This window comes from Coenobita brevimanus, chromosome 6 (assembly GCF_032717465.1).
Source record: "Coenobita brevimanus isolate Jiangsu-jjx chromosome 6, ASM3271746v2, whole genome shotgun sequence".
NCBI lineage: Eukaryota > Metazoa > Arthropoda > Malacostraca > Decapoda > Coenobitidae > Coenobita > Coenobita brevimanus.
This window is the reverse complement of record NC_136959.1, coordinates 57,371,739-57,399,522: the sequence shown is the minus strand read 5'-3', so window position 1 is coordinate 57,399,522 and position 27,784 is coordinate 57,371,739. Positions and strand designations below refer to the sequence as shown.

At 40.6% G+C, this 27,784-nt stretch overlaps 1 protein-coding gene across 4 annotated transcripts in view; it reads left to right on the top strand.

Annotated features, from left to right (window-relative positions):
• Positions 1–27,784, top strand: part of Fkbp39 (FK506-binding protein 39kD) — a 113,749-nt gene that overhangs the window by 39,045 nt on the left and 46,920 nt on the right. For 2 of the 4 annotated variants that reach the window (XM_080272427.1, XM_080272444.1), the window contains 2 exons: positions 15,926–16,290; positions 16,791–16,884. In XM_080272427.1, coding sequence (XP_080128553.1) covers positions 15,926–16,290; positions 16,791–16,884 — 459 coding nt within the window. Of the gene's footprint in view, positions 1–15,925; positions 16,291–16,790; positions 16,885–26,095; positions 26,145–27,784 lie in introns of all 4 variants that reach the window. The other 2 variants (XM_080272439.1, XM_080272435.1) reach the window with 2 other exon arrangements.

The following is a 27,784-nucleotide window of genomic DNA, read 5'->3' as shown; positions in this document are numbered from 1 at the left end:
AGAAAAACAGGTTTTGGGACGAGTCGGATGAAGTAGTAGGAGAAATGCCCAGGAGTTATGAAGTGATTGTAATGAGTGATATGAACGGTAAAGTAGGCATTGGTCCTGCGAATCATACAATGGCTAATAATGGAGTACCAGGAGTGAATAATAATGTGAAGTGATTGAAGGACATGTATCAGGAAAGGAGGTTGTGCATTTGTAATTCTTATTTTAAACACAAAGATGCTCATAAATATACATGGTAAAGAGGGAATGGAGATCATGTTGAAAGGAGCATCATTGATTACCGGTACCTGCTCGTAGAGAAATCGATGCTGGGTAGTGTGGCTGATACGAGGGCAGTGAAAGAAAGATGTAGGTTTGTCAGATCATATGATTGTGGTATACAAGATCAAGCTGAGAGGAATGAAGTGGACCAAGAGAAAGAGGAGCTGTCAGGGAGAGAAACTGAAAGTTGAGAAGCTGAGGATCAAAGAGATGGCAGATGAATACAGGGCCAAAGTAGGGGGGTAGTTAGACTCAGTGAATTGGAATAAAATGGATCTGGGCAGCTTGTGGAATGTATATGAGGATTGCTTAGTTAAGAATGCTAAAACGGTGTGTGGTGTGGTGAGAGTAACAACAAAGAAGAAAGGTATGGAATGGTGGGATGAAGTTAAGAGAGCAGTGGAGGAAAAGAAGTGGCTAGATTGAATACAACACAGGAGTTCAGTTGAAATAAGAAATGAATATATTGAGATCAAGAAGCATGTAAAGTGACTAGTGAAGAGGAAAAGGGAGGAGGTAAAATGATGATCTAGGAAGAAAATGAATGCAAATTTCTCTGAAAATAGAGAGTTATTCTGGAAAGAGGTGTAGAAATGTAGAAGTGACAGTGGAAAGAAACATAAAACTGTGAAGGTTGTAAGTGGTAGATAAGTTACCCATGGGGATAAAGTAAGGACCAGATGGATTTTTTTTTTTTTTTTTTTTTTTTTTTTTTTTTTTGAAAGTCTGATGAATGGGATTGGAGAGAGCAAAGCGACTGTTAACCCAATTGAGTTTGGGGGTGTACAGTGAAGGAATGCAGTGACAGGAAATGTGACACCGGCAGAGGTAAAGAATGCTGTGAAGCAGCTAAAAAATGGGAAAGCAGCTGGGGATGATGAGGTGTATGCAGAGATGATAAAAGTGTAGTGGAGAGAGCAGAATGAAGTGCTTGTTGGAGATAGGTAAGAAGGCATGGATGATTAAAACTATGCCAGTAGAGTGGAAAAAGCCAGTGATTGCACCCTTGTACATAAATAAAGGTGAGTGAAGTGAGTGCAAGAATTATCGTGGCATAAGTCTATTGAGTGTTGTAGGGAAGGTATATGCAAAAATTATTATAGAGAAAGTAAGAGAGATATCAGAAGTCCTAGTGAGTGACAAAGAGGAGGGTTTTAGGAGTGGCAGAGGATGTGGGGATTAAATATTTTCAGTAATACATATAGTGGAGAAGGCTTGTGAGAAGGACTATAAGGTGTTTATGGCATATATGGATCTGGAAAAAGCATACAACACAGTAGACATAGAACGATTGTGGAAGATTTTGTGTATGGACGGTGTAGATGGTAAGCAGGGTAGCCAAGTGTGTGGTTTTCCCACACAATTGGGCTATTTTTGAAGAGCTTGTGCGGGAAATTTTTGGCTTGTGCGGGTTGGGCTATTTTTAAAGTATGTCATACAGTGTTTTGGGATGCTAAAATTAATGGGTGACAGGGCTAAGAATATTCCCAGTTACAAAAATGGGACACGGCTGTGGCTGAAGAGGTCCGTGAGATTCTGAGGAAAGAAAAAGAAGAGGGGGAGGAGGTAAGTGGTGACATGTAGAGGTGTACGGTATGTAGGAGGACTACTGGGCCTTGAATGCAGGCTGTGAAGCATATGCCCTGAGTAGGTCTCTCACACACACACACACACACACACACACACACACACACACACACACACACACACACACACACACACACACACACACACACACAGAGTCTAATCAAGTCCAACGAAACAGCCAATGAAGAGATTAAGAATTTGAAGAGGGAAAATGTTGAACTGAGGAGGAAACTTGAAGAGAGTACTAATAAAACGGAGAAGGTGAGTAATGTATTAGAAGAACACAAGGCAAAGTGGGCACACGTAGAAGAAGAACAGAAAGAAGTGGTCAGCTTAAGAGAGATCATCCAGGAAGAAAGGGAAATGAACAAGAAAGAAATGGAAGAAAATGTAGTGAAAATACTGAAGAAAAAAGAGAAAATAGTGAGAGAAACTGTAGAAAGGAACAGATGTGTGGTAGTATTTGGGAACAGGGAAGAGGAAGAAAAGGTTAGGTTCGCAAGACTCGAGAGAGACATGAACATGGTGAGAGGAATATTAGGCAAGATTGACCCCGAAGGAGACAAGTGGGTAAAAGAAATTGAGGAAGTAAGGAGGATAGGGCCTTATAAGAAAGGGGAAACAAGACCAATGAGAGTCAAGTTTACATCAGATAGTGTAATAAATGAGATACTTAAAGTGACCTGGAAATTAAGCAAAGAGGCGGGGATGGAAAATATTATAATAAGAAAAGATCTGAATGAAGAAGAAAGAGAAGTTTTAAAATCATTAAAGGAAGAAGTAAAGGAAAAAAATGATAAGAGGACAGAGGAAGAACGTAATACTTTTTTTTGGAGAGTATTGGATATGAAAGTAAGGAAATGGTATTTAAGGAAATAGAAGTGAAGGAAACTAGGGGGGATGGTTGTGAAAGATCAGAAGTTGAGGAAGTGGTACGGACAGAGAGTAGGAGAGAAGAGGGTATTAATAATGTCAAAAATAATTTGAAGGCGATATATACTAATGCTGATGGTTTCATATCGACAAGGATCGAAATTAATGATTTCTTGAGAGAACATGAACCTGATGTCATGTGCTTTGTAGAGACCAAATTAAGAGAAGATATTGATGTTCATTTGGGAGATGGTAAATACAAACTGTGGAGAAAAGACAGAAAAGAAAAAAAGGGAGGAGGAGTGATGATAGCAGTGAAGAACAACATAAATGTAGATACTGTGGAAATGGGAGAAGGCAGGGCTGAAGTGATATATATGAAATTAGAAACTGGAGAGAATGTTAAGAGAGATATGGCGGTAGTGTATGTTCCCCCAAAGACGAGAGCATGGAAGGATGACGAATACCATGAGATGTTGTCAGATATGGCTAACTACTTGCAAAAAATAATTGAGAAAAGCAATAATATAATTTTGGTGGGTGACTTTTATTGTAAAGAGGTGAACTGGGAGGAATGGTACTCGGGAGGCGGCGAGGATTCATGGGGTACTATGTTATTAAATATAATAATGAATAATGTGATGACGCAGTGGGTCAAAGAAGAGACACGGTTTCGAGGTGAGGACACACCAGCAAGGTTAGATTTACTGTTCACCAAAGAACCCGATGTAATAGAATCATTGGAATATCTCTGTCCTTTGGGAAAAAGTGATCACGTGGTCATTGAGTTCCAGATGTTAATAGGAAACGTCGAGCCAAGAGACGAGCTTCATAGACAGGGAAGATACAACTTTGGCAAAGCAAATTTTACAGGATTGAGAAACTTTTTTGAAAATGCGGATTGGAGAAAATTCAGAGAAACAAGAGAGATACAGAGGAAGTGGGATATCTTTCTAGACCTCTATAATTTGGGAGTGGAAAAATTTGTACCAAGAGTAAGAGGGAAAGAAAACAGGAAAAAGGAGTGGTTTAATAGAAGGTGTATGATAGCCAAAAAAGAGAGAGATAAGGCGTGGAACAATTGGAGAAAGAGAGGTAACGACAGAACAAAGGAAGAATATAAAAGAACAAGAAACGAATACACAAGAATACGTAGGGAAGAAGAAAGGAATTTTGAAAAAGGTATAATTGACAAATGCAAGGATGAACCCAAACTGTTTTATAGATTTGTTAATGGCAAACTGAAACAAAAGGAAGGAATCACCAAGCTGAAAGTAGATGGAGAGGTCTTTAAGGATGCGGCAATGCAAGCAGAAATAATGAACAAACGTTTCCAGTCAGTTTTCACTAAAGAAAAGGAGCTTGTGGAAGGGGAGGGAGTGATTAGAAATGTTCCAGTGATGAAAGATATAAAAGTGGAGGTGCAGGAAGTGTATAAATTACTGGAAACTCAAGATGTAAGGAAAGCCCCAGGACCTGATGGAATTTCTAATTGGGTACTGAAGGAATGCAGAGAACAACTGGCAGATAAAATTCACAGCTTAATTGTATGCTCACTGGAAGAGGGGAAAGTGCCAAAAGAATGGAAGAGGGCAAATGTGGTACCAATTTACAAGGGAGGAAACAGGGAAGAACCCCTGAATTATAGACCAGTGTCTCTAACCAGCATGGTCGCAAAATTGTGTGAGAGAATCCGGAAAGACAGATGGATAAAATATCTGGAAGTGATGAATATTTTGGCTGAATGTCAGTTTGGATTCAGAAGTGGAAGGTCATGTGTTTCAAACTTGTTGAGCTTTTACTCAAGAGCGATTGATGTGGTACAGGAGAGAGATGGTTGGGTGGATTGTGTGTACTTAGACTTAGAGAAGGCCTTTGACAAGGTACCTCATAAGAGACTAATGTGGAAACTAGAATATATAGGAGGACTGAAGGGGAAACTTCTGGAATGGATGAGAGACTTTTTGAGAGACAGACAAATGAGGACAGTAATAAAGGAAAAGATGTCTGGATGGAGGGAAGTAACAAGTGGAGTCCCTCAAGGCTCCGTGTTGGCGCCAGTAATGTTCCTGATTTACGTAAATGATATGGTAGATGGAGTGAACAGTTATGCGAGTCTGTTTGCTGATGATGTAAAGATCTTGAGGAAGATAGAGGTTGAGGAGGATTGTAAAATACTGCAGGAGGATTTGGATAGGATACACAATTGGAGCCGGACGTGGGAAATGAAATTCAATGTAAAGAAATGTAAAATATTGGAAATGGGTAAAAGTGCCAGGAGACCATCACTGAATTATTTTTGGGGTAATGAATTAATCACAAAAAGGAGAGAAGAGAAAGATTTGGGAGTGCTGGTCCAAGATAGTTTGTCACCAGAAAAGCACATTAACAAGATAGTTGGAGAGACTTATAAGCTCTTGACTAACATAAGAGTAGCATTTCATTATATGGATGAGGAAATGATGAAAAAATTGATAGTGGCCATGATCCGCCCCAGGTTAGAATATGCAGCGGTAGTGTGGTCCCCACACAAAAAGAAAGATATAAACAAGATTGAGAGAATACAAAGAACAGCAACCAAGATGGTCCCCAGTCTGACAGACCTGTCATACAGAGAGAGGCTGGAAAAACTGGATTTGCCTTCGTTAGAGGAAAGGAGAAAGAGGGGAGACATGATTGCGGTGTTCAGGACCATGGTGGGAATAGATAAAATTGACAAAGAAGATCTGTTTGTATGGGATAAGAGAGCAACAAGAGGACATGGAATGAAATTGAAAAAGTCAAGCTGCTTGAAGGATATCAAGAAATATAGCTTTCCTTACAGAAGTATAGACTTATGGAATAGCCTGGACAAAGAGATCGTCCAGTCTAAAAACTTAAACGAGTTTAAAGTTAAATTCGACTTATTGAGAAACAGCGACGGAAACCCACGAGCATAGTACATTCCATGTATATCACAATTAGGTATATTCTTAAATATTTGGAACGACTTAGACAAAGAGGTGGTGCATGAGAAAAACATTCATGTGTGTAAAGGTAGACTTGATAAATGTGGATATGGAGACAGGACAACACGAGCATTGCTCAATTCCTGTATACTACAAATAGGTAAATACAAATAGGTAAATACACACACACACACACACACACACACACACACACACACACACACACACAGGGATTCAATCTAGGTGGACGTGTGACATCGGTGCTCCGTACCAAATCATCACGGCCAGTGGCATTACCTAAATAGTATCTTTGCATGAGTCAAGCTTAGTACCAGGTTAGACTAAATGATTGTTCATTATAAAAAGGAAAAAAATATTAAGTTTCAACAAGACTTGTAAAAACAGGAAATAAAACCAAGACGAAAGAATACGCTGAGTCATCTCTGAGGTTTGTTTACAACAAGACGGAGATTGTAAGTATATGCTTTGCACTTTAAGTATTGCAAAATGATTACATACTTCAGTAAAACAAATTTGGAAAAGAAAAGGGATAAAGGTAAAAAGCAAAATGATGATTTCTACCAAGAACTGGTTGAAGTAGAGACCCACAATAGACTGGTTGAACGTGTAAACAAACTAGAAATGGCTTTCAAAAATGAAATTGATGAAATAAAGAAGCAGATGCACTTGCAAAAGGAAGAAATAGAAAAACTAGGAAGGGAGGCCAATAAGAAAGACACAACCATCAGTGAACTAACCGTGGAATTGAGTACACTTAGGAAGAAAATCAGTGAAATGGCAAGTACAGTAGTCAATCACGAGAGTGTTATGGAAGAGTTCAAAAATGACACAGAGACAATTAGGCAAGTTAGCAGTCTTATTGACCAGAGCAGTGATATTGAGGAGAAGATAACACAAGTAAATGAAGCTGTGCAAAGCTACAAAAATGATGTAGAAACCACATATGCAGAAATGGTGAAAGTAAAGAAAGACTTAGAAACAAGGGTGGAGGAAAAAAGCATTAAAAAGGAGGTGAAAAGAATAATCCAAAACAATCCAAAGTTAGTCAGAGATTCAGTAGAGATAAACAAATCAATAGTAATCACTGGTATAGAAGAGGATGAAGTTAAAAACAAGATCACAAGAGACAAAAAGGAGATGGCAAATGTAATGAGCTTACTGAAAGAAGTATCAGAGGAAATCTGTAGTAAAGACATAGAGGAACACAAAAGGTTAGGAAAATACGAGAAAAGCAAGACAAGACCTCTAAAGGTGACTTTCCAGAGTGTAAACACTGTGGAAGAGATACTAAAAAATGCAAAGAATCTTAAGGAAAAAGAGGAGTTCAAAAATGTATGGATAAAAAGATGCCTAACACAAGAGGAACTGGAATTACTGAAAGAGAAAAGGGAGGAAGCAAAAACAAAAAATGAGGGAAGATCAGAAGAGGACAAGAAGAAATTTTTTTACAAAGTAATAGGATTGCAGGTACGAAAGTGGTACACAAACAGGATGGAAGAAAAAGGAGGAAGGTAGTAGAACCATGTCATGACAAGTATATAAACAAGATGATAAAGTTGATGTACTCAAATGTAGATGGAATGGTATCTAAATTACTAGAGATGAATGATTATGTCAGAGAAAATGAACCACAAATAATATGCCTAACTGAAACAAAATTAACACCAAGGATATCCAATGACATACTAAACTTAGAGGAATACAATATATGGAGAAGAGACAGATATTTAAAAAAAGGAGGAGGAATTATAATATTACCTAAGAAAAATCTAAAAGTCAAGGAAATAAAACTAGATATACCATCACAAGTAGAACTGATTGCAGTAGAGATCTGAAGGTAAAGTAATTGTAGCCAATTTGTACATGCCACCCAGATCAAACACATGGGAAAGAGACGAATATGAGGACCTGGCAGAGAGTACAATTCAGAGTGTAAGATCATTGCTACATAAAATAGAAGAGAAATCGGAAAGAATTATACTAACTGGGGACTTCAATACAAATATAAATTGGAATACACTAGATATAAATAGCCAAGAAAGCTGTTGAGACCAAAAGCTCCTGGATCTCGTACAAGAGTTTTTCTTAACGCAACATGTGAGGGAAACCACCAGAAAAAGAGGACTTGATGTACCTTCAGTGCTAGATCTAATATTTACAAGGCAAGAAAATGATATTGACAGTTTAATATATCACCCTCCACTCGGAAAAAGCGATCTTGCAGTACTAAATTATAACTTCAGGATAGCATATGACATAGTAAACAGCAATGATAGTTACAAAAAGAGCCTAAACTATAAAAAGGGAAATTATCAAGACCTAAAGAAGTATTTCTTAGAAGTTGATTGGGAAAATGAGCTTAGAGGACAAGATTTAAATGCTGTATATGAAAAATTTTGTGAATTTTATGAAATAGGAGTCCAGAAGTACATCCCACTGCACAAAGAAGCAGATAAGAAAATACAGAAATGGTTCAATACAGAATGTAAAAAATCAAAAGAAAGAAGAGATTTGTTGTGGAATAGATACAGAAGACACAATAGTGAAAGGGCTTACAATAATTACAAACAGGCAAGAAACGACTATACAAGAATAAGGAGGGAAGCCCAAAAACAGTTTGAGGAGGATATAATAAATAAAAGTAGTGATCAACCAAAGCTGTTTTACAGCTATATCAGAAGCAAAACTAAAGTAAAAGATATAATACAATCCATTATGGACGAGGGAATCACTTATACACAAGAGAAAGATATTTGTGAAGCACTAAAAAAAGAATTTCCAATTAGTTTTTACAGAAGAAAAAAATTTTGAGAGGGACTATGTGGAACACGCATGTCCACACATACTACCAGATATACAAATAGCAGAAAAAGTAATACAGGAGGAGTTAAGTAGATTAGACAGAGGAAAAGCAAGTGGTCCTGATGAAATTTCATGTTGGGTATTACGAGAATGTGCAAAGACTTATGTAAACCATTATTTTTAATTTTCAAGAAATCCTTGAGTCAAGGTAAACTACCTGATATTTGGAAAAAAGCAAATATTGTCCCCTTATTCAAGAAAGGAAATAGACAAAATCCACTCAACTACCGACCAGTACCACTGACCAGTGTTGTAAGCAAGGTATTAGAAAAACTTATAAGAAAAGCTTGGGTAAATCATCTAGAAGAACACAGTATGATAACAGAAAGACAGTTTGGTTTCAGAAAAGGAAAATCATGTGTTACTAATCTGTTGAGCTACTGTGACAGAGTAACAAACACAATACAGGAAAGGGAAGGATGGGTGGACAGTATCTATTTAGATTTCAAGAAAGCTTTTGACACAGTACCACACCAAAGACTTTTATGGAAACTGTACCATCAAGGAGGAATTCGAGGCAAACTGTTTTGTTGGATGCAAGACTTGCTCATAAAAAGAGAAATGAGGACAGTACTAAGAGGAAACTACTCATCATGGAAATAAGTGACTAGTGGAGTACCACAGGGTTCAGTGCTGGCACCAATCATGTTTTTAGTGTATGTAAATGATATAAACAGTAACACTGGAAATGAGAGCTATCTGAATATGTTTGCAGATGATGCAAAAATACAAAGGAGAATTACTAACACAGACTCTTGTAAAGAGCTACAAGAATAATTAAATAAACTTCATGAATGGAGTAGTACATGGCAAATGGAATTCAATGTGGACAAGTGTCATGTAATCAAGTTTGGTAAAAGTGGAAAAAGACCTGATTGGGATTATAAGTTAGGAAATAAAACCCTATACACATCAGAAAGAGAGAAAGACCTAGGTGTGATCATCAATAACAGACTATCTCCGGCTGACCACATCAGTGAGAAGGTACGGAACATGTATACACTGCTTGCAAATATGAGAATAGCATTCACATACATAAATGAAGACATGCTAAGAAGGATAATAACATCATTCATTAGACCAACCCTGGAATGTGCATCAGTAGTCTGGAGTCCTCATCTCAAAAAGCACATAGACAAGATTGAAAAAGTTCAAAGGGCCACTACAAGATGGATACCAAGCTTAAGGGACCTAAGGTACGAAGAAAGACTAAATAAACTGAATCTACCAACACTACAGGAGAGGAGGAAAAGAGGTGACATGATAATGCTATATAAATGCACATCAGGAAAGGAGAAAATAGACATAAATGATTACTTAACATATGGAGAAGCATCAGCAAGAGGACACTGCAAAAGAATGCATAAGAAGAGAGGTGATAAAGTCGTAAGGAAATTCAGTTTCCCAAACAGAGCAATTGATCAATGGAATGCACTACCGAATGAAATAGTGTGTGCCAAAACAATTCACAAATTTAAGGATATGTACGATAAATATGGTTTAAGACACGGGACAGTACGAGCTTGACTCATTCCTGTAAAGATACAAATAGGTAAGAACACACACACACACACACACATACACACACACACATATATATATATATATATATATATATAGCAAGGTGTGCGGGAAGGGGAGAGAACCTGTGGTGTGGGAGAGAAGGAGGCAAGTGGGATGGGGGATATGCTGACAACCTTGACAGGAGGGAGACTGTGGTCAGGCGAGGAGGTGCCCGGCCGCCTGAGAGTGGGATGGTGAGAGAGAGTGGGGTTGGGGGATTAGTGGGAAAGGGAGGTAATGAAGTCTGAAAATACAAAGCAAGTTACTGTATATGGGCACATTTGCCGAAAAAAGGAAAAAGACAGGGCATGGAAAGATAGGAAATCTTAATTAGTGTGAGGGTGAAGCAAAAAGAATGCAATAAGTGTGATTATGTGTATGATAAAATAGAAGTACAGTACAAGGAGTGCCACTGTGTCACTTTTTGGCACTATAATAATCACGGCACTGTGAGTATTTCGTTGTCGCTTTGGCACAATAGCCTGTTAAGAATTTATTTTGTCAGTGTTAATATAACGAACAAAATGTTCACTATAAAAGGAACAACATGGAGGAGGAGATCTTAATGACATGAAGGAACTACTGATGCAATATCCTTTTTTTAATTCTCACTTAAAAGTATATTGCCTCAGAGATGGTAGACTTAGGCTACACTTAATTTAAAATTTTTTGTGCATGCAAATATATATTGATTAACTACAGTATAATGATCCACAGGTATACATGGAGAGTGATGAGAAGGGTGGGTGGTGAACTGAATGAAAGGAAGGCAATGATTGATTAAGTGTGTGTGGATGAAAGGATGCGAAGATGTGTAATGGATGCAAGAGCTTATAGAGGTTGGGGGAGTGGACTTTCTGACCACTACTTGGTGGTGGCCAGAATAAAAAGCCAAATAAGATGGAGAAATAGAAGAAGGGAAGGACGGGAAGAAGGAGTATTTGCAAGGAGAGTGGAAAGGTTACAAGAGGATGAGAAAAGGACAGAATATAAGAGAGAAGTGAAGGAACGATTGGGCAAATATGAATTGGAGCAGATGGGGAACGTGGAAGGTGTGTGTGGATATTCACAAAAGAAATATGTGCAGCATGTGATCTGGTGTGTGAGATGAAGAGAAGATGGAGGGGGGTGCAAGGAACAGAGTGATGGAATGAAGACATGAGACAGGCTGTGGCACAAAAGAAGAAAGCATACAATGAATGGATGAGAAATGGGGGCGTGGAAGAAGTTGGGAGGCGGAGAGTTATATGTAGAAAGAAAGAGAGAGGTGAAAAGATTAGTAAGAGCGAGTAAGAAGAGAGTGGATGAGGAATTTGGAAGGAATTTGAGTGTAAAGTGGAGGGACTGTAAGAAAATGTTCTGGAAAGAGGTGAAGAGAGTAAGACAGGGTGGAAGTGAAGTTAGCAGGGGAGTGAAAGATAAAAATGGTAGATTACTAGTGGAGAAGGGAGAAAAAGTGAGCAGATGGAGAGAGCACTTTAAGGAATTGTTGAACATAGAGGATGGAAGTAATGCGAGTGTAAGTGGCTGGGGAATGGCTGGGAGAAGAAGGGAGGTGAGAAGACAGGAAGAAATCAGTAGGATAGAAGTTGTGGAAGCAATGAAGAAAGTTAAATTGGGGAAAGCCCCAGGAATTGATGGAGTGTGTGGTGAAATGCTGAAGCATGGGGGAGAGATAGTAGTAGAATGGATGTGGAAGGTGTGCAGATTGGCCTGGGAGGAAGGTAGAGTCCCGGAGGATTGGAAGTCAGGTATAATTATTCCCTTGTACAAAGGAAAAGGGGAAAAAGAAGTGTGTGGTAATCATAGAGGCATTTGTCTTCTTAGTATAATAGGAAAAGTGTATGGTAGGATATTTATTGACAGAGTTAGAGAAAGAACAGAGGGATTAGTTGGAGAAGAACAGGGAGGCTTTAGGAAGGGAAGAGGTTGTGTAGATCAGATATTCATTCTTAGATCTTTAGTGGAAAAGTTTCTAGAGAAGGAAAAGAAGTTGTATGCGGCGTTCATGGATTTGGAGAAAGCATATGACAGGGTGGATAGACAAGGATTGTGGAAAGTATTAAGAATATGTGGAGTAAATGGGAAGTTGTTGAATGCTGTGAGGAGTATGTATAATGGTGCTAAGGCTGCAGTGTGTGTGGATGGTGAACTGAGTGAATTTTTCTCTTGAAGGTTGGATTGAAACAGGGATGCATCATGTCTCCATGGTTGTTCAATCCATACACGGATCGGGTAATAAAAGAGGTACAAGGTAGGGTAGTGGATGTTGGAGTGTCCCTGGTGAGAGAGGGTAGTGTTTGGAAACTCCCTGTACTGTTGTTTGCAAATGATACTGTGTTGTTGAGTTAAGACGAAGGGGAGCTGCAAAGCTTGGTGGATGAGTTTGGGAGAGTGTGTAAGAAACGGAATCTAAAGGTGAATGTAGGGAAGAGTAAAGTGATGGTCTTTGAGAGAGGTGAAGTCAGTGAATGTACAGCGAGGTTGGATGGTGAGGAATTGGAAAATGTGAGTACATTTATGTACTTGGGTAGTGCAATGAGTAAGGATGGAGGTTTGGAGGGTGAAGTGCTTGAAAGGGTACAGCAGGGAAGAAAGGTTGCAGGTTGCTTGAAAGCACTGATAAGAAACAGGGAAGTGAAAAAGTTACTACATGACCGTATTGTGATACCAACTCTAACGTATGGAAGTGAAATTTGGACGTTGTTACAAGGACACAAGTCAAGAGTGAGAGCAGTGGAAATTAGTTATTTAAGAGGAGCCTGTGGAATCACATGGAGAGATAGGCTGACAAATGAGGATATAAAGGAGCATTGTGGTGTGGTTGTGGATGTGATAGGAAGTGTTAGGAGGAATACACTGAGGTGGTTTGGCCATGTGTAGAGGATGGGGGGTGAAAGACTGACGAAGAGAGTGTATGTGAGTGAGGTGGAGGGGGGGAGAGGGAGGGGGAGGCCAAGGATGAGATGGAGGGATGGGGTGGAGAGGTATATGAGAGAGGGAGGTGTGAGTTGGGAGCAGGGCAGTGAAATGGCGGGGGACAGGGCGACGTAGAGGCGATTTATTTGTGGCCACCCCAAATGGGATTGAGGCGTCAGGCAATAGATAGATAGATAGATCTCCAATGTATGAGACGTAAATTGTAGGTTTATGTGTTTAATCCTTTTGTATCACCTTAATTGTTCTGTGTACCAGACCAGAACATCAGTGGTGGGAGTTAATTAAAGCACACAGGCGGGAACGAGTGCTTCACCACTGTTAACCTCCCCCCAAACCACTGCCCCAAACCCTCCAAGCACCACCTCTTTCCTGTGACTCCTCCCCATCCCTCCCATGTCCACCAGTGGTCCAGTCTGTCCCTCCCCTCCATGCACCCTTGTTTCTCACCTCCGTGTCAGGTAATTAAAAACTCATTATTTTTTCTTGGGTAAGAGATAATCCGGAAATTCCTAGGATCTACCTGGCCTGGCCTGAACACAACCCCACCTGCACAGTCATAGAAGAATAAATGGTAGTGTTTTGCCTTAGTTCCACATTTCCACCTCTAACTAAAATAATTGAATCATTCACCTCAGATTTCCCCCTAACCAATTAAACGTCATTTCCCCCTAAGGGAAAAAGAAAACCCACAAATTTGGGGGAAAATGGCACATCAGGGAATCCTGGCCAGTAGTATGGACAGCGTAATTAATATAAGTTAGGAATATTAGTGTTTATCACGTTGGGCTATTTTTGAGGTAACATTTGCAGGTTGTATCACTGGTGACTTGGTAACCCTGATGGTAAGCTGCTAGGTGCTGTCATTAGTTTTTGTGATGGTAGTGAGGCATGTGTAAGGGCGAATGTGCATCCAAGTGATTGGTTTACGATCACCGTGGGCATGTGACGAGGTTGTGTGATGTCCCCATGGTTGTTCAACATATACTGTATATATATATATATATATATATATATATATATATATATATATATATATGGGTGGTGTGATGAGAGAAATAAAAACATGAGTAATGGAGAGAGGGATGGCATTGGTAATGATTGGTGATGGCTGAAATATAATTATTGTATGCTGATGATGCAGTGCTACTTGCAAATACCGGACAAGAGCTTGGTAGGCTAATGCAGTTTTGTAGATATCAGTGAGCATTGTGCCTTGAGAGTAAATGTAGACAAGAGTAAAGGTATGGTTATTGAGAGAGAAAGTGACTCCCAGTGTGATGTTACAGTGAATGGAGAGAGACTAGAATTGGCGAGAGTGTTCATATACCTAGGTACAATGATAGAAAAGAGAGGAAAATGTGCAAAAGAAGTGGAGAGTAGCATCACACAAGGAAGGAAAGTAGCTGGTGTTATGAAGGCCTTGATAAAAAAAACAGAGGCTCGAGTGTTGCAGCTGCACGAGACTTACATGAAGGAATGTCAGTCCCAGCTTTAACATACAGATGTGGGACTATGGTGTGGCATGAAAATGAAAAGCTAAGAGTAAGAGCAGTGGAGATGGGACTGCTGAGGAATGTATGTGGAGTACAGAGTGGATAGGATACGGAGTAAATTGATTTGTGAAAGATGCGGGGTGAGGAAGTCTGTAGACACCAGAATTGAAGACAGTGTACTGAGTTGGTTTGGTCATGTGGAGAGAATGGATGACACTAGAGTGGTGAAAAAGGTATACCTGAATGAATTTGGAAGGAAGAGGCAAGGTAGGCCAAGAAGGTGGAGAGATATGTTGGATGAGTGCATGAGGATGAGAGACATGGAAGTTGGTGAGGCCAGGGGTCTGACAAAAGACAGAGTGGAATGATGAATTTTGTGGGGAGATGCGCATAGTCAGGGATTTCGCACCCCATTTTAACTTGACAGTGTTTGGATTAACTCTGTCAGATATGTATGTATGAAGCTACAGAATGAGGTAAAATTTTGGGGGGTCTGTCTGATGGAGACAGGCTTGAATGATGAGTGAATGGAAGCATGGCCCATTGAATTCGGCAGACATAGGCCATCTGGATGTTGCTACTTCTCACACGCTCTAGGGTGGGAAAGGAGGTCTTGGTGATGATGATGATGGTGATGGTGATGATGATGGTTCTTAGTGCCTAGCATTACACTGGATATTCCCATGTGTGTTTTGATGTCTAATACTGCTGAAAGACAGGAGAACACTGCCAAAATTAGGAGAGGTCCTGTACTTTATAGGCAGGATATTTGTGGAATTTTGTTGTTTATGCATTGTTTTCTTAGTTTGTAGCATTACATTTATTCCCATATGTGTTTTGATGTCTAAATACAGCTGAAAGACTGGAGAACACTGCCAAAATTAGGAGGGATACTGTACATATAGGTTGGGTAAAGGCAGGGTATGGGAACAGTAGAGGATATTGCTCTGTACCTGGATTTTGCTCGTATCTGGACGTGCCTTTGGCTCTGTTATGTTGGATAATCAAGGGATTACTATCTGTATTGGAGTGAGACTGTGTGTGTGATGTCATGGTTGTTTAGTACAGTATAGTGGTTGTATACATGGATGGTATTATGGGAGAGGTCAGAGCAAAAATGTGTGGAGGTGCTGTGCAAAATAAAGATGAGGAGGAGTGAAGTAAATGACTTGTGGAGAAATAGGCAAAATGTAACACAGAATTATCACCAAAATATCATGCTCCAGATATGAAACCACAGCCCATAAAATAATATATGCATTTTTCCCACTGTGTGCGTGTAAGATGAATGTCAGTTAATTATACAAAGATGTTTTGACATTCCATTCAAGTATTGAATATTAACCAGATATGATTTCTATATTACAGCTGGAAAGGTCCAGCAACACAGCACTCCAGCAGGTGCCCCTAAAATCATCAAAACCAAGGCTGCTACCACAACACCTTTGCCAGAAAAAATGATGAAGATTCAGCATCAAACCCCTAAATCTGAGAAAAAATCTTTGTCAAAGCAGAACACACCATTGGAGAAAACCAAGCTAAAAACACCAAAGTCTGAGGGAAAGTCAGTGTCCCAAGTGCCCAAGACTCCAGAAAAAAATAAGTCCACAACTCCCAAGAATGAACAGAAAATTAAACCCACAACTCCGAAAAATGAACAGATGTCTCCTAAAGGTCAAGAGTCAGTGAAGCAAGGAAAGAAAACACCTAAGCAGGAGAAGACTGTCAATGGAGTGAGTTAGAAGTGTGCCTTTTATATTTTTATTATTATTACTATTACTTTTTAGTGAAATATGGACTCTGAAAATTATAGCCAGATTTTTTTTTTTTTTTTTTTTTTTTTTTTTTTTAACCTGCATTATGTTAGTATAAAAAACATTGCAAGCACAGGCAGTCCTCATCTGGAAATGTTTTTTAATTCTGTCATTATTAAGTACCAGTAGCTCATGGGTTAAGTCTGTTTCATTTGAAGTTCCTTATGATGCATCATAAAGCATTTTTAAATTGAGAAATGAGCTTTTTATCCTGTTTAACCCCTCTGTCATGAACAAGAAATATGTCTTACAGTGGTTTCTCTTGTTAGTGTAATTTGTTGCATACATCCTGGACTTTAAGATCCATCCCATCCATATAATTATACTGCATCACCCTTTTGCCTTATTACAAAGAAATAAAAAATGAGCAACTGCTGAAGACTACACTGAATGCCCCAATCACATCCTTTCTATCCCAGCCAGTACTGCACTTCACAAACATGTACAGGAACACATCCAGCCAGAACATCCAGCCACATGCATCGTTCAGTAATCACCAACAGACATGCACCCGTAAGAAGCTACCCTATTAAGAGAGACATGAGTGCACTTTGTCAGACTATTGTGTGACCATTGCCCTTTCCAGCTCCAGTACAAAATATAACTCAAACAGTCCACTATGCATACACTACAGTGCAGCCCCAAGCCATAACTCACTCCTGTTATGACAGACAGTCCTGCATAACCTCACCAAAAAATTTCTGATAGTTTCCATTCGATTCCCCCCCCACACACACACACACACACCTTCCAGTCCACTAAATTCATGTCGAGCCAAGCCTGGGTTGCACCAGCAGCAACAGTCCCTTCAGTTTGAACATGTATTTTTTAGCAGTTTGTAATTCCAGGCCCCCCCCTCCCCCCCCCAGCCACCACCACCACCACCACCACCACCAAATTGGGGGTGTCAAATAAAGCCCCTGAATGGACTGTAATGATCCAGAGGTTGCAGGGACAAATTAAATACGGCACTAGTCTCAATAATATCATTGTAGGTACCATAAATTCATTCATCATCCAATCCTACATTGCCCCATGAGGAGTGTAGCAGCCTGGGGCTAGGCAAGTTGGTCCTGACATTTAAGATGAGAGTGACCAGCCCCACTCATCCCTGAGTGGCATTACATGAGCAGTAAACCCCAGCCACCCCTTGGATATAAACCTTGACTGGCTCAATCCGATTGGAGTGCCGTAATTACTCACTAAACCACCAGGCGCCAAAATCTGGTTATATGGTTACCACCCTACGTAGTAAATGTTGTCCTGCTGTACAGGAAACCAATTGGCTTGTCACTTAGTGTAGAGTCACCCACAGGCAGAAGGAAGAGGAAAGAATGAAGGAGAGAAAGACAGAAGAGGGAGTGTAAAGTAACCCGTAGGCAGAAGGACGAGGAAAGAATGAAGGAAAGAAAAACAGAAGAGGATGGAAGGAAAGAAGGATGGAGGAGAGGAAAGGGCTGACACCCAAGAGCAGCACTACATCAAGTGAGTGGATGGTGAGCGCCCCCCACCTACCACATTGTAGGTACCATCGCTGGATTAAAGGGGTTAAGTGAGGAATACCTTTAGAGGTCTGCTGTTGCATGGGTGTAATGGCCTTGATTTATTCATTTATTTTATTTATTTTACTTTTAATAATAAGCTACTAACTCTGTATATTTTTGTGTTATCTTTTGTGGTAGGTGGGGGCACCCATTATACATGTTTTGTGGTATGTGGGGACACCCGTCATCCACGTTTTGTAGTAGGTGGGGGTACCCACCATCCACTCACTTATGTAGTTATAGCATCAGGGCCTCTACACTGAGTTGCATTTACCACTTTTTTTTTTTTTTTTTCCAAAAATCATAGTGCAATCTTTCTGGGAGAAATGTCTTTTTTGGCTTTGAAATACAGTGCATCAGGACACTCAACCTCTTTCCAGTTTTCTTTATAGTCCTGTCTTCCTACCTATACTGTATTGAACTTTAATTTATTTTTCATATGTCATGGGTTTTATGTCTGTAATCTGATGTCATTTTAGGATTAATATATATATTCAGAGACCCTCAGAGGGCCCAATGCCTGCCCAGGGCCCCAACCAAATGGGCAGACTACGTGGCCATGTGGAATGTGAGAGGTGTGAATGAGGAGAGCAAGAGCGTGGAAGTGGTGATTGTGTTCAAGAGTGCGAGATATGCTCTGATGGCATTGTGTGAAACGAAGATGAAAGGGTGTGAAGTGGAGGAGTGGGAGGGTGTGAAATGTGTAAGATCAGGAATGAATGGGAGAGGAAGATGCAAGGAAGGAGTTGCTTTGTTGATGAATGAGGTGTGGCAGAGTGGAATGAGAGACTACAGATGTGTCACCTCGAGGTGTATGTATGTCAAGTTCCAGTTTGTGAAGGTGAAAGTGGCAGTGATTGTAGCGTATGCACCGAGTGAGGACAGGAGTGAGAGAGAGAAAGACCGGTTTTGGGATGAGCTGGGTGAAGTAGTGGGAGAAATGCCCAGGAGCTATAAGTGATCGTGATGTGGGATATGAATGGAAGAGTACCGTAGGCATTGGTCCTGAGGATGACATAATGGGTTGTTATGGAGTACCAGGAGAAAATGATAATGGGAATCGACTACAGGATATGTGTCAGGAGAGGAGGTTGTGCATTTGTAATTCGTATTTCAAACAAAGATGTACATAAATATACATGGTATAGAGGAAACTGTTAAAAGAAGCCTGATTGATTATGTGCTCGAAGAGAGGTCGATGATGGGAATGGTTGCTGATACGAGGGCTATGAGAGGACGATGTGGAGGTCTGTCAGATCATATGATCGTGGTATGCAAGATCAAGCTGAAAGGAGTGAGGTGGATCAAGAGAGAGAGAGGAGCAGTCAGGGAGAAAGACTGAAAGTTGAGAAGCTGAGGATCAAAGAAATGGCAGATGATTACAGGACCAAAGTAGAGGACGAGTTAGAATCAGTGAACTGGAATGAATTAGATCTGGACAGCCTAAGGAATGCATATAGGGATTGCTTAGTTAGGAATGCTAAAGTGGTGTGTGGTGTGGCAAGAGCATCAACAAAACAGAAGGGTATGGCATGGTGGGATGAGGAGGTAAAGAGAGCGATGGAGGAAAAGAGGAAGAAGTGGCTAAAGTGGTTACGGGATAGGGGTTCAGTCAAAATAACTGAATATGTTGAGAGCAAGAAGCATGTAAAGAGACTAGTGAAGAGGAAAAAGGAGGAGGTAAATGAGGATCTAGGAAGAAAAATGAATGCGAACTACTCTGAAAATAGAAAGTTATTCTGGAAAGAGGTGCGGAAATGTAGAAGTGAAAGTGGAAAGAAATGTGATGGTGTGAAGGATACAGGTGGTAGGTTACTAACCCATGGAGATGAAGTAAGGACCAGATCTATCTATCTATATACCTAGGCTGCATCCCCCAAGGAAAGGGAGGTAGCCGAGACAGGACGACACACTCCCCATTTACTCATCCATTCAAACACATTCATTCGCAACTTAGCCCCAAAGGGGAGAACGGACAGATCCTCACCACACCACACCGCACAAGGGTCAACTGCGCAATGCAATCAGTGACATCCGCAGCAGGGCCCAACAGCAGAGCTGGTTTACCCCTGCCACATCATAACAGACCCATCCCCTTACCCGCATCTGACCTGACTAACTGATCAGGCCAAATGTGGGAGAATATCCATTTTAGGGAAAAGTGAACAAGACAAGATGAAGATAATCGTGGGTCTCTGGACAGTGCATTTAAACGACTGAATGGTGTTGGCAAAGAGAATTTAGACTGAGGAAGACTTACTGAGTTGAATAGTCATGTACATGAAAGACAGAGCAGATTATAAGGACACAGGTGCATGCACATGAACCCTGGGCGTGGCTGTACAGCGAGTCCATGATAAACGAAAACCCGAAGTATGAATTTTCAATATTACGAAAGCAATGAATATAGGACAAATTCCACAATACGAAAGTATCTCTCAACAACATGAAAAGCAATATGAAAAGAAAAATTCAAAATGGGTGCTCGCTTGTGGCGAGGAAACGACCTAACCCCTCTCTGGTGAACAATTTTTCGCGTACTTCTCAGTTGAGTCCACGGTTTCGGGACTTCACTGTCAGGACGATTCCCCGTCATTTATTTACATATCAGTTTATTTAGCAAGTATATCAATTTTTGAGTTATATGAGCTATAAAGGAAATGGTGGTTTATTCTTTTTATAATAAAAGTAAAATATGGCATCAAATAGTTGGTATTAACAGAAAAAAATATAAATATATTGAAACGTGAATCAGGTGATGTATGATGTTTCACTTCATCGTTTAACATAAGGCTACATATGAGACATTGGCATTTATATAAATGCCTAATAACCTCAAGTTATTCAAAAATTATACAAATAATCTTCATATTACATTTACATTCTCAGCTGATCAATCAGTCTCAACCTACTGCTTCCAAAAATTACAATAAAAATTACTGAAGACAGCTATGGGAGATATCAGATTATAATTCAAAGTCGACTACAGTGAGGCAGAAGCAAGTTAATTATTGACTACAAGTGCAAATTATAAATAATATCCAAAGCCTATGCTGTTGATAGTTCCCCATGAAATTAGTTATTATAGTATTAATCATTTAATATTAAATATATTTAAAGAATGACAGGGAATCATCTTGGTTGCGAACTGTCTTGACGGGGAATCGTCCAGGTTTTGATGGCGATCGCATCTTCGCTGTACTTGAGGATATTTTCATAGCTCTGCATCATTTTGTACTGTTTAGACATGCCTCGCAAGTGCCCTGCATCATCTCCAGCGTTGGGGGAGCCCTCTGCAAGGAAGCAGCAGTACCATACTTTAACTTTGGAAAGGAAATTGGAAATTATAATATGCCACGAGGAGGGGCAGGGAGTCTCGGAGATTGAGCGTGCTTTGGACCTTGCGGCTTCCACCGTTGGGACTATGACCAAGAAAAAGGAGATGTACAAGAAAATGGCCATCTCATTCTGTACATCTACAGGTATTACTTACTTCTGCAGGTATTACTTACTTCAAAATAGGAGGGGTAAAGTTTAGATGGGGGGATCCGAGGGGGTCCTGGGACACATCCTCTCCCTTTCTATGTATATTTCAATGGGGAAAATTATTCCGATATACGAAATTTCGAATTACGAAAGATTTTTTTCGGTCCCTATCCCTTTCGTTTATCGAGGACACACTACTCTTTCTTTGGCCACCCATTATAACCCCGTCTTGGTCCTTTCCATCTGCGTCTCTTTTGAGGGGGTGCTGGTGATGAATGTGATGATGATGAGACTTGGTGGTGGTGATTGCATGGACTGAACCTCATGTTCTCTGGAAGTCATGAGGGATAAAGTCAGGTGAAAGTGAGGCTGAAGGTGAAGATGTAATTGATGGATCTTGAGTAGGTCTAGGAGGGTTTGAAAAAGAAACTGGTTGCAAAACTGCAATGGTGGTGGAGGTAGAAGGATGTGGAAAAACCGTTGAGTGTTGTGTAGGGGATGATGATTCGGTAGAGATGCAGGGGTGGAGAGGGTGAAGGAGATTAGCACCAGAGCAGTAGTCCAGTGATGTCCATGAAAGTGCACAGGAAATGGTGGTGTTGGCGGTGGTGTATAGCGTTGTGCACGTCGGTGGTATCTGTAACACACTTCACTGTCTGTATCCCATACGTCATCACTCTCACTTTCTCCACTCTGTATATTCCACTTCGCTTTCACGTGATGTTTCAGTCATGTTTCTGTCATTTCATTTTTTTAAGCAAGCTGAAAAATGCATAGTATTTGACAAAACTTTCCTTGAAATATGAAATGGAATGCCACATTACAGTACCAGTACAACAAGGTTTCCTTGCATGTAGAAATTATGTGCCATGTGTATGGCAACCTGAGTCGGTAAAAATTTAAATGGCCTGTGTCAGCACCTTATGTAGTCTGCCTGCTGGGAGTACACTGGAGACAAAAAGCTAATGGTCAGCATGCTGTGACAAGCAACTGTGATGCCAGTTCATTTATTTTGGAGAACCAGCTGTGATGCTATATTTGCTCTTTTCCAGTTGACTGGCAATTCCCCACTCTCTAGAGAGCACTTAATCATATGGATTGGCCAGACTAACTAGTCTGCACATTCTTTTGGAATCCAATCAGCAAGTTCACCCAGTCCCATTGCCTTCCCTTTTCTGTGTCCTGTATCAGCTACAGTATCTCACTCTGTTCAACTACTACTGCGTCTAGTTGCTGGGGTTGTATTTCTGCCTCAGGTTCTAAAAATTCTTCTTTTGTTACAAGTACCAACTGCAATCTATCATTCATTTTAAAGCACATCTCTTTCTTATGAACTACTTCAGTGTCTCTCAGTGTCAGTATACTGTACTGTCCCTTATTTTCATTTTACTGGTAACAGACTTGTCAAACAACTTGGGTTCATTCTTAAGTTTGCTTACAATATCCTTTTAAAATTATTGTTCCTCCTCTCTCTGCATTTTTACATATTCGTTTCTTGCCTCTGTGTACACCCTCCGACCTGTTTCACTAAGTCTTCATCCACGCTCTATTCTTGGATTCAAGCGCTTCCCTACACCTTTTATTATTTTTAAAGGTAATATTAATGGCCTGGGAGGAAGGTTAAGTCCCGGAAGATTGGAAGTCAGGTATAATTATTCCCCTGGACAAAGGAAAAGGGTAAAAAGAAATGTGCAGTAAGCAGAGGGGCAATTGTCTTCTTAGTGTAATAGGAAAAGTATATGGTAGGATACTTATTGACAGAGTTAGGGAAATAATGGAGGAATTAGTTGGAGAAGAACAGGGAGATTTTAAGAAGGGAAGAGGTTGTGTAGATCATATATTCATTCTTAGGTCTTCAGTAAAAAAGTTTCTGGAGAAGGGAAAGAAGTTGTATGCGGCCTTCATGGATTTGGAGAAAGCACATGACAAGGTGGATAGACAAGGATTGTGGAAAGTATATATTAAGAATATATGGAGTAAATGGCAAGTTGTTGAATGGTGTGAAGAGTATGTATAAGGGTGCTAAGGCTGCAGTGCATATGGACAGTGAACTGAGTGAATTTTTCTGTTTGAAGATTGGATTGAAACGAGATGTCATGTCTCCATGGTTGTTCAGTATGTATATGGATGAGGTTATAAAAGAGATACTGTATAAGGTAGGGCAGTGGATGTTGGAGCAGCCCTAATGAGAGAAGGTAGTGTGTAGAAACTCCCTGTACTGTTGTTAGCAGATGTTACTGTATTGTTAAGTGAAGACAAAAGGGAGCTGCAAGGCTTGGTGAATGAGTTTGGGAATGTGTGAAAGAAATGGAATCTAAAGGTGAATGTAGGGTAAAGCAAAGTTATGGTCTTCAAGAGAAATGAAGTCACTGAATGCACAGTGAGGTTGGATGAGGAGGAAATGGAAAATGTGAGTGGATTTAAATTCTTGGGTAGTGTGATGAGTGAGGATGGAAGTTTAGAGGGTGAGGTGCTTGAAAGGGTACAACAAGGAAAAAAAGTTGCTGGTTCTTTGAAAGCAATGATAAGAAAGAAGGAAGTGAGCATGGAAGTGAAAAAGTTACTGCATAACAGTATTGTGATACCAACTCCAGTGTATGTAAGTGAAGCCTGGATCTTGCTGGAGGGACACAAGAATGAGAGTAGTGGAAATGAGTTATTTGAGAGAAGTATGTGGAGTCATATGAAGAGACAGACTGACAAATGAGGAAGTGAAGTGTGTACATGTTGCCTCCCATGTAGGCCGACAATCAGATGTTTGGGCCAAGATGGTTGCCGTGTTTACATTTACTGTGATCATCTGCCTTTTGTTCCATTTCATGTGTGCAAGGCTATTGAAACACCATTAGTGCAGTGTGTAATATTAAGTAATAACTTTTTCATAGGGGCATTTGTCTTCTTAGTATAATAGGAAAAGTGTATGGTAGGATACTTATAGACAGAGTTAGAGAAAGGACAGAGAAATTAGTTGGAGAAGAACAGGGAGGCTTTAGGAAGGGAAGAGGTTGTGTAGATCAGATATTCATTCTTAGATCTTTAGTGGAAAAGTTTCTAGAGAAGGGAAAGAAGTTGTATGCGGCTTTCATGGATTTGGAGAAAGCATATGACAGGGTGGATAGACAAGGATTGTGGAAAGTGTTAAGAATATATGGAGTAGATGGGAAGTCATTGAATGCTGTGAAGAGTATGTACGATGGTGCGAAGGCTGCAGTGCGTGTGGATGGTGAACTAAGTGAATTTTTCTCTTTGAAAGTTGGTTTGAAACAGGGATGTGTCATGTCTCCATGGTTGTTCAATCTGTACATGGATGGGGTAATAAAAGAGGTACAAGGTAGGGTAGTGGATGTTGGAGTGGCCCTGGTGAGAGAGGATAGTGTTTGGAAACTCCCTGTACTGTTGTTTGCAAATGATACTGTGTTGTTGAGTGAAGACGATGGGGAGCTGCAAGGCTTGGTGGATGAGTTTGAGAGAGTGTGTAAGAAACGGAACCTAAAGGTGAATGTAGAGAAGAGTAAAGTGATGGTCTTTGAGAGAGGTGAAGTTAGTGAATGTACAGTTAGGTTGGATGGTGAGGAATTGGAAAATGTGAGTATGTTTAAGTACTTGGGTAGTGTGATGAGTAAGGATGGAGGTTTGGAGGGTGAAGTGCTTGAAAGGGTACAGCAGGGAAGAAAGGTTGCTGGTTCCTTGAAAGCAGTGATAAGAAACAGGAAAGTGAGCATGGAAGTGAAAAAGTTCTACATGACAGTATTGTGATACCAACTCTAACATACGGAAGTGAAGCTTGGACATTGTTGGAAGGACACAAGTCAAGAGTGAGAGCAGTGGAAATGAGTTATTTAAGAGGAGCCTGTGGAGTCACGTGGAGAGACAGGCTGACGAATGAAGATATAAAGGAGCGTTGTGGTGTGGATGTGGATGTGATAGGAAGCGTTATGAGGAACACACTGAGGTAGTTTGGCCATGTGGAGAGGATGGAGGGTGAAAGACTGACGAAGAGAGTGTATGTGAGTGAGGTGGAGGGGGGAAGAGGGAGGGGGAGGCCGAGGATGAGATGGAGGGATGGGGTGGAGAGGTATATGAGAGAGGGGGGTGTGAGTTGGGAGCAGGCCAGTGAAATGGCGGGGGACAGGGCGACTTGGAAGCGATTTGTTTGTGGCCACCCCAAATGGGATTGAGGCGTCTGGCAATAGATAGATAGAACTTTTGTGTGTGAAGTACTGAAACATATAATTTGGAAACCATGTCTGGCAAGGATCCAACTCCTAGTGGAAAGTGGCATTACTGAGGGGTCGAGGGCAAGCCTAAAAGGGTATTATTATTATTTTTTAAAATTAGATTTTAGATTACGTGTTCATAGGCCCCCTCCTTACGCCCATTGAACCCACACAACCTCACTATATGATAAATAGTTATGTGATGGGTTTTCATTTGACACATTATCATCATATGTATGTGTATAAATAAGGTAGAAAGATATACATACCATCTGCACCACCCCATCCTTGGAAGGGGGGGAGGGTAGAGATCTGGGACATTTTATATACTAATAGAAAGAGAGAGAGAGAGAAGCATTGTAAGTAATGTACTGTATTTTGCTGTACAATAATCATGTTAAAAGAATGATACCAGTGTGGTCAGTAATCAGCAGAAATCAAAGCAAGAGTTTTTAAAGATTTTTCTTTGTTTTACAGAAAACACCTCAAAAGGACACCCCACAAAGAATTGCAGGTAATATCATTGGTATGAGTACAGTAGTTGTTGTGTATGGTAGTTGTTAATTACAAACAGTATATAATACTATTACGTGCATGTATTGTGTGAGAAAAGGACAGGTTTTGTGTGTGTGTGTGTGTGTGTGTGTGTGTGTGTGTGTGTGTGTGTGTGTGTGTGTGTGTGTGTGCACACTCACAGGGAGGGGTATGGAAAAAAAAAGGAAAACTACAACATATACACAATCTCTGCATATCATAAGCAGTGATAAAAAGATGTAAGGGTGGGAGTAGTCTCTCTTCTTTGTATTAGCATAGGTAAGTAGCGACTAGATTGGCCATCACGTGTGCAGCAAGCAGTCAGGTACATCCTTTTGCACAGAGGGAGGGGGAAGACAGTACTATGAACTTCCTTTCTAATGGAAAGGACGAAGAAAAAAATGCACTTCATCTTTCCACCCTGAGTGAATGCTGGGAATCGGGTCAAGATGTGCGTGTTTGTTATTTGTATGCATGCAGTAGCAGAAACATATTTTATTCATATTTATACCCACACTTGTCCCCCATCTCTGCAAGGGTTATTTTAACAAGAGAAACTGTGGAGCATGAAATTGCAGATAAAGGAATTAACAGTTTTGGGGGAAAATAGGGGACATGAAGCAGGCTTGTGGAGTCTTCCCACCACATTTCTGTCCTGGTGATATGGTTGTTAAGTATGGTGCCTTTCAGATATTGTTTGATGTAGAATAAGCTAAAAATAATTGTGAATGGTAACTGGTGCCAACCCAAGAGGGTGGGATGAGAGCGAAGCATGTGAGCAGAGACCCCCTGGCAAAATACCTGGATCAGGGTTAGCTGAAGCTAATGACTCTTATCCCTTGTAATACTCTTGCTGTTAGCAGGTTTTCCTGGGAACTGGGTACAAGCCTTTCCCAGTTCAGAGGAGGAGTTGCCTGTGGTCAGGGACATCAGTTTTTAGGGTACCTGGCCTGCCAGACATTGGCAAAATGGCTGGGTCAGAGTCAGTTGAAGCTCGATGACCCTTGACCCTTCTAATGCTCTTGCCGGTGGCATTTTTTTCTGGGAGCTGGGTACAAGCTCTTCCCAAGTCAGAGGAGGATGTGCCTATGACTAGGGACATGAGTTTCTAGGGCACCAAGCCTGCCTGTCTGGATGGCCTGCCAGACATGGCCAACGAGCTCTTCACCTATCCTGCTAAATGTCACGACATAAGAAGTTCATCTGCCCATTGACAGGTCGTATTTTTATCCAGTTGAGTGTCAGGTCATCCTCCTCACCAGGCAATGGTTTGCCTGCTTAATCACCAACATTTCAGCCATGTAAGGTAGTACTGGACTATGTGGTACCAGTAGCAGACCAGTTTCTGACCTGGCTTAAACCAAGAGTATTTTGATGTTGATGGGATGATTGATAAGAGGACTGATGACATGTATCTTCCTTTTAGTTGTCAGGTTTGGATTATCTATCTATCTATCTATTGCCAGACGCCTCAATCCCGTTTGGGGTGGCCACAAACAAATCGCCTCCAAGTCGCCCTGTCCTCCGCCATTTCACTGCCCTGCTCCCAACTCACACCCCCCTCTCTCATATACCTCTCCACCCCATCCCTCCATCTCATCCTCGGCCTCCCCCTCCCTCTTCCTCCCTCCA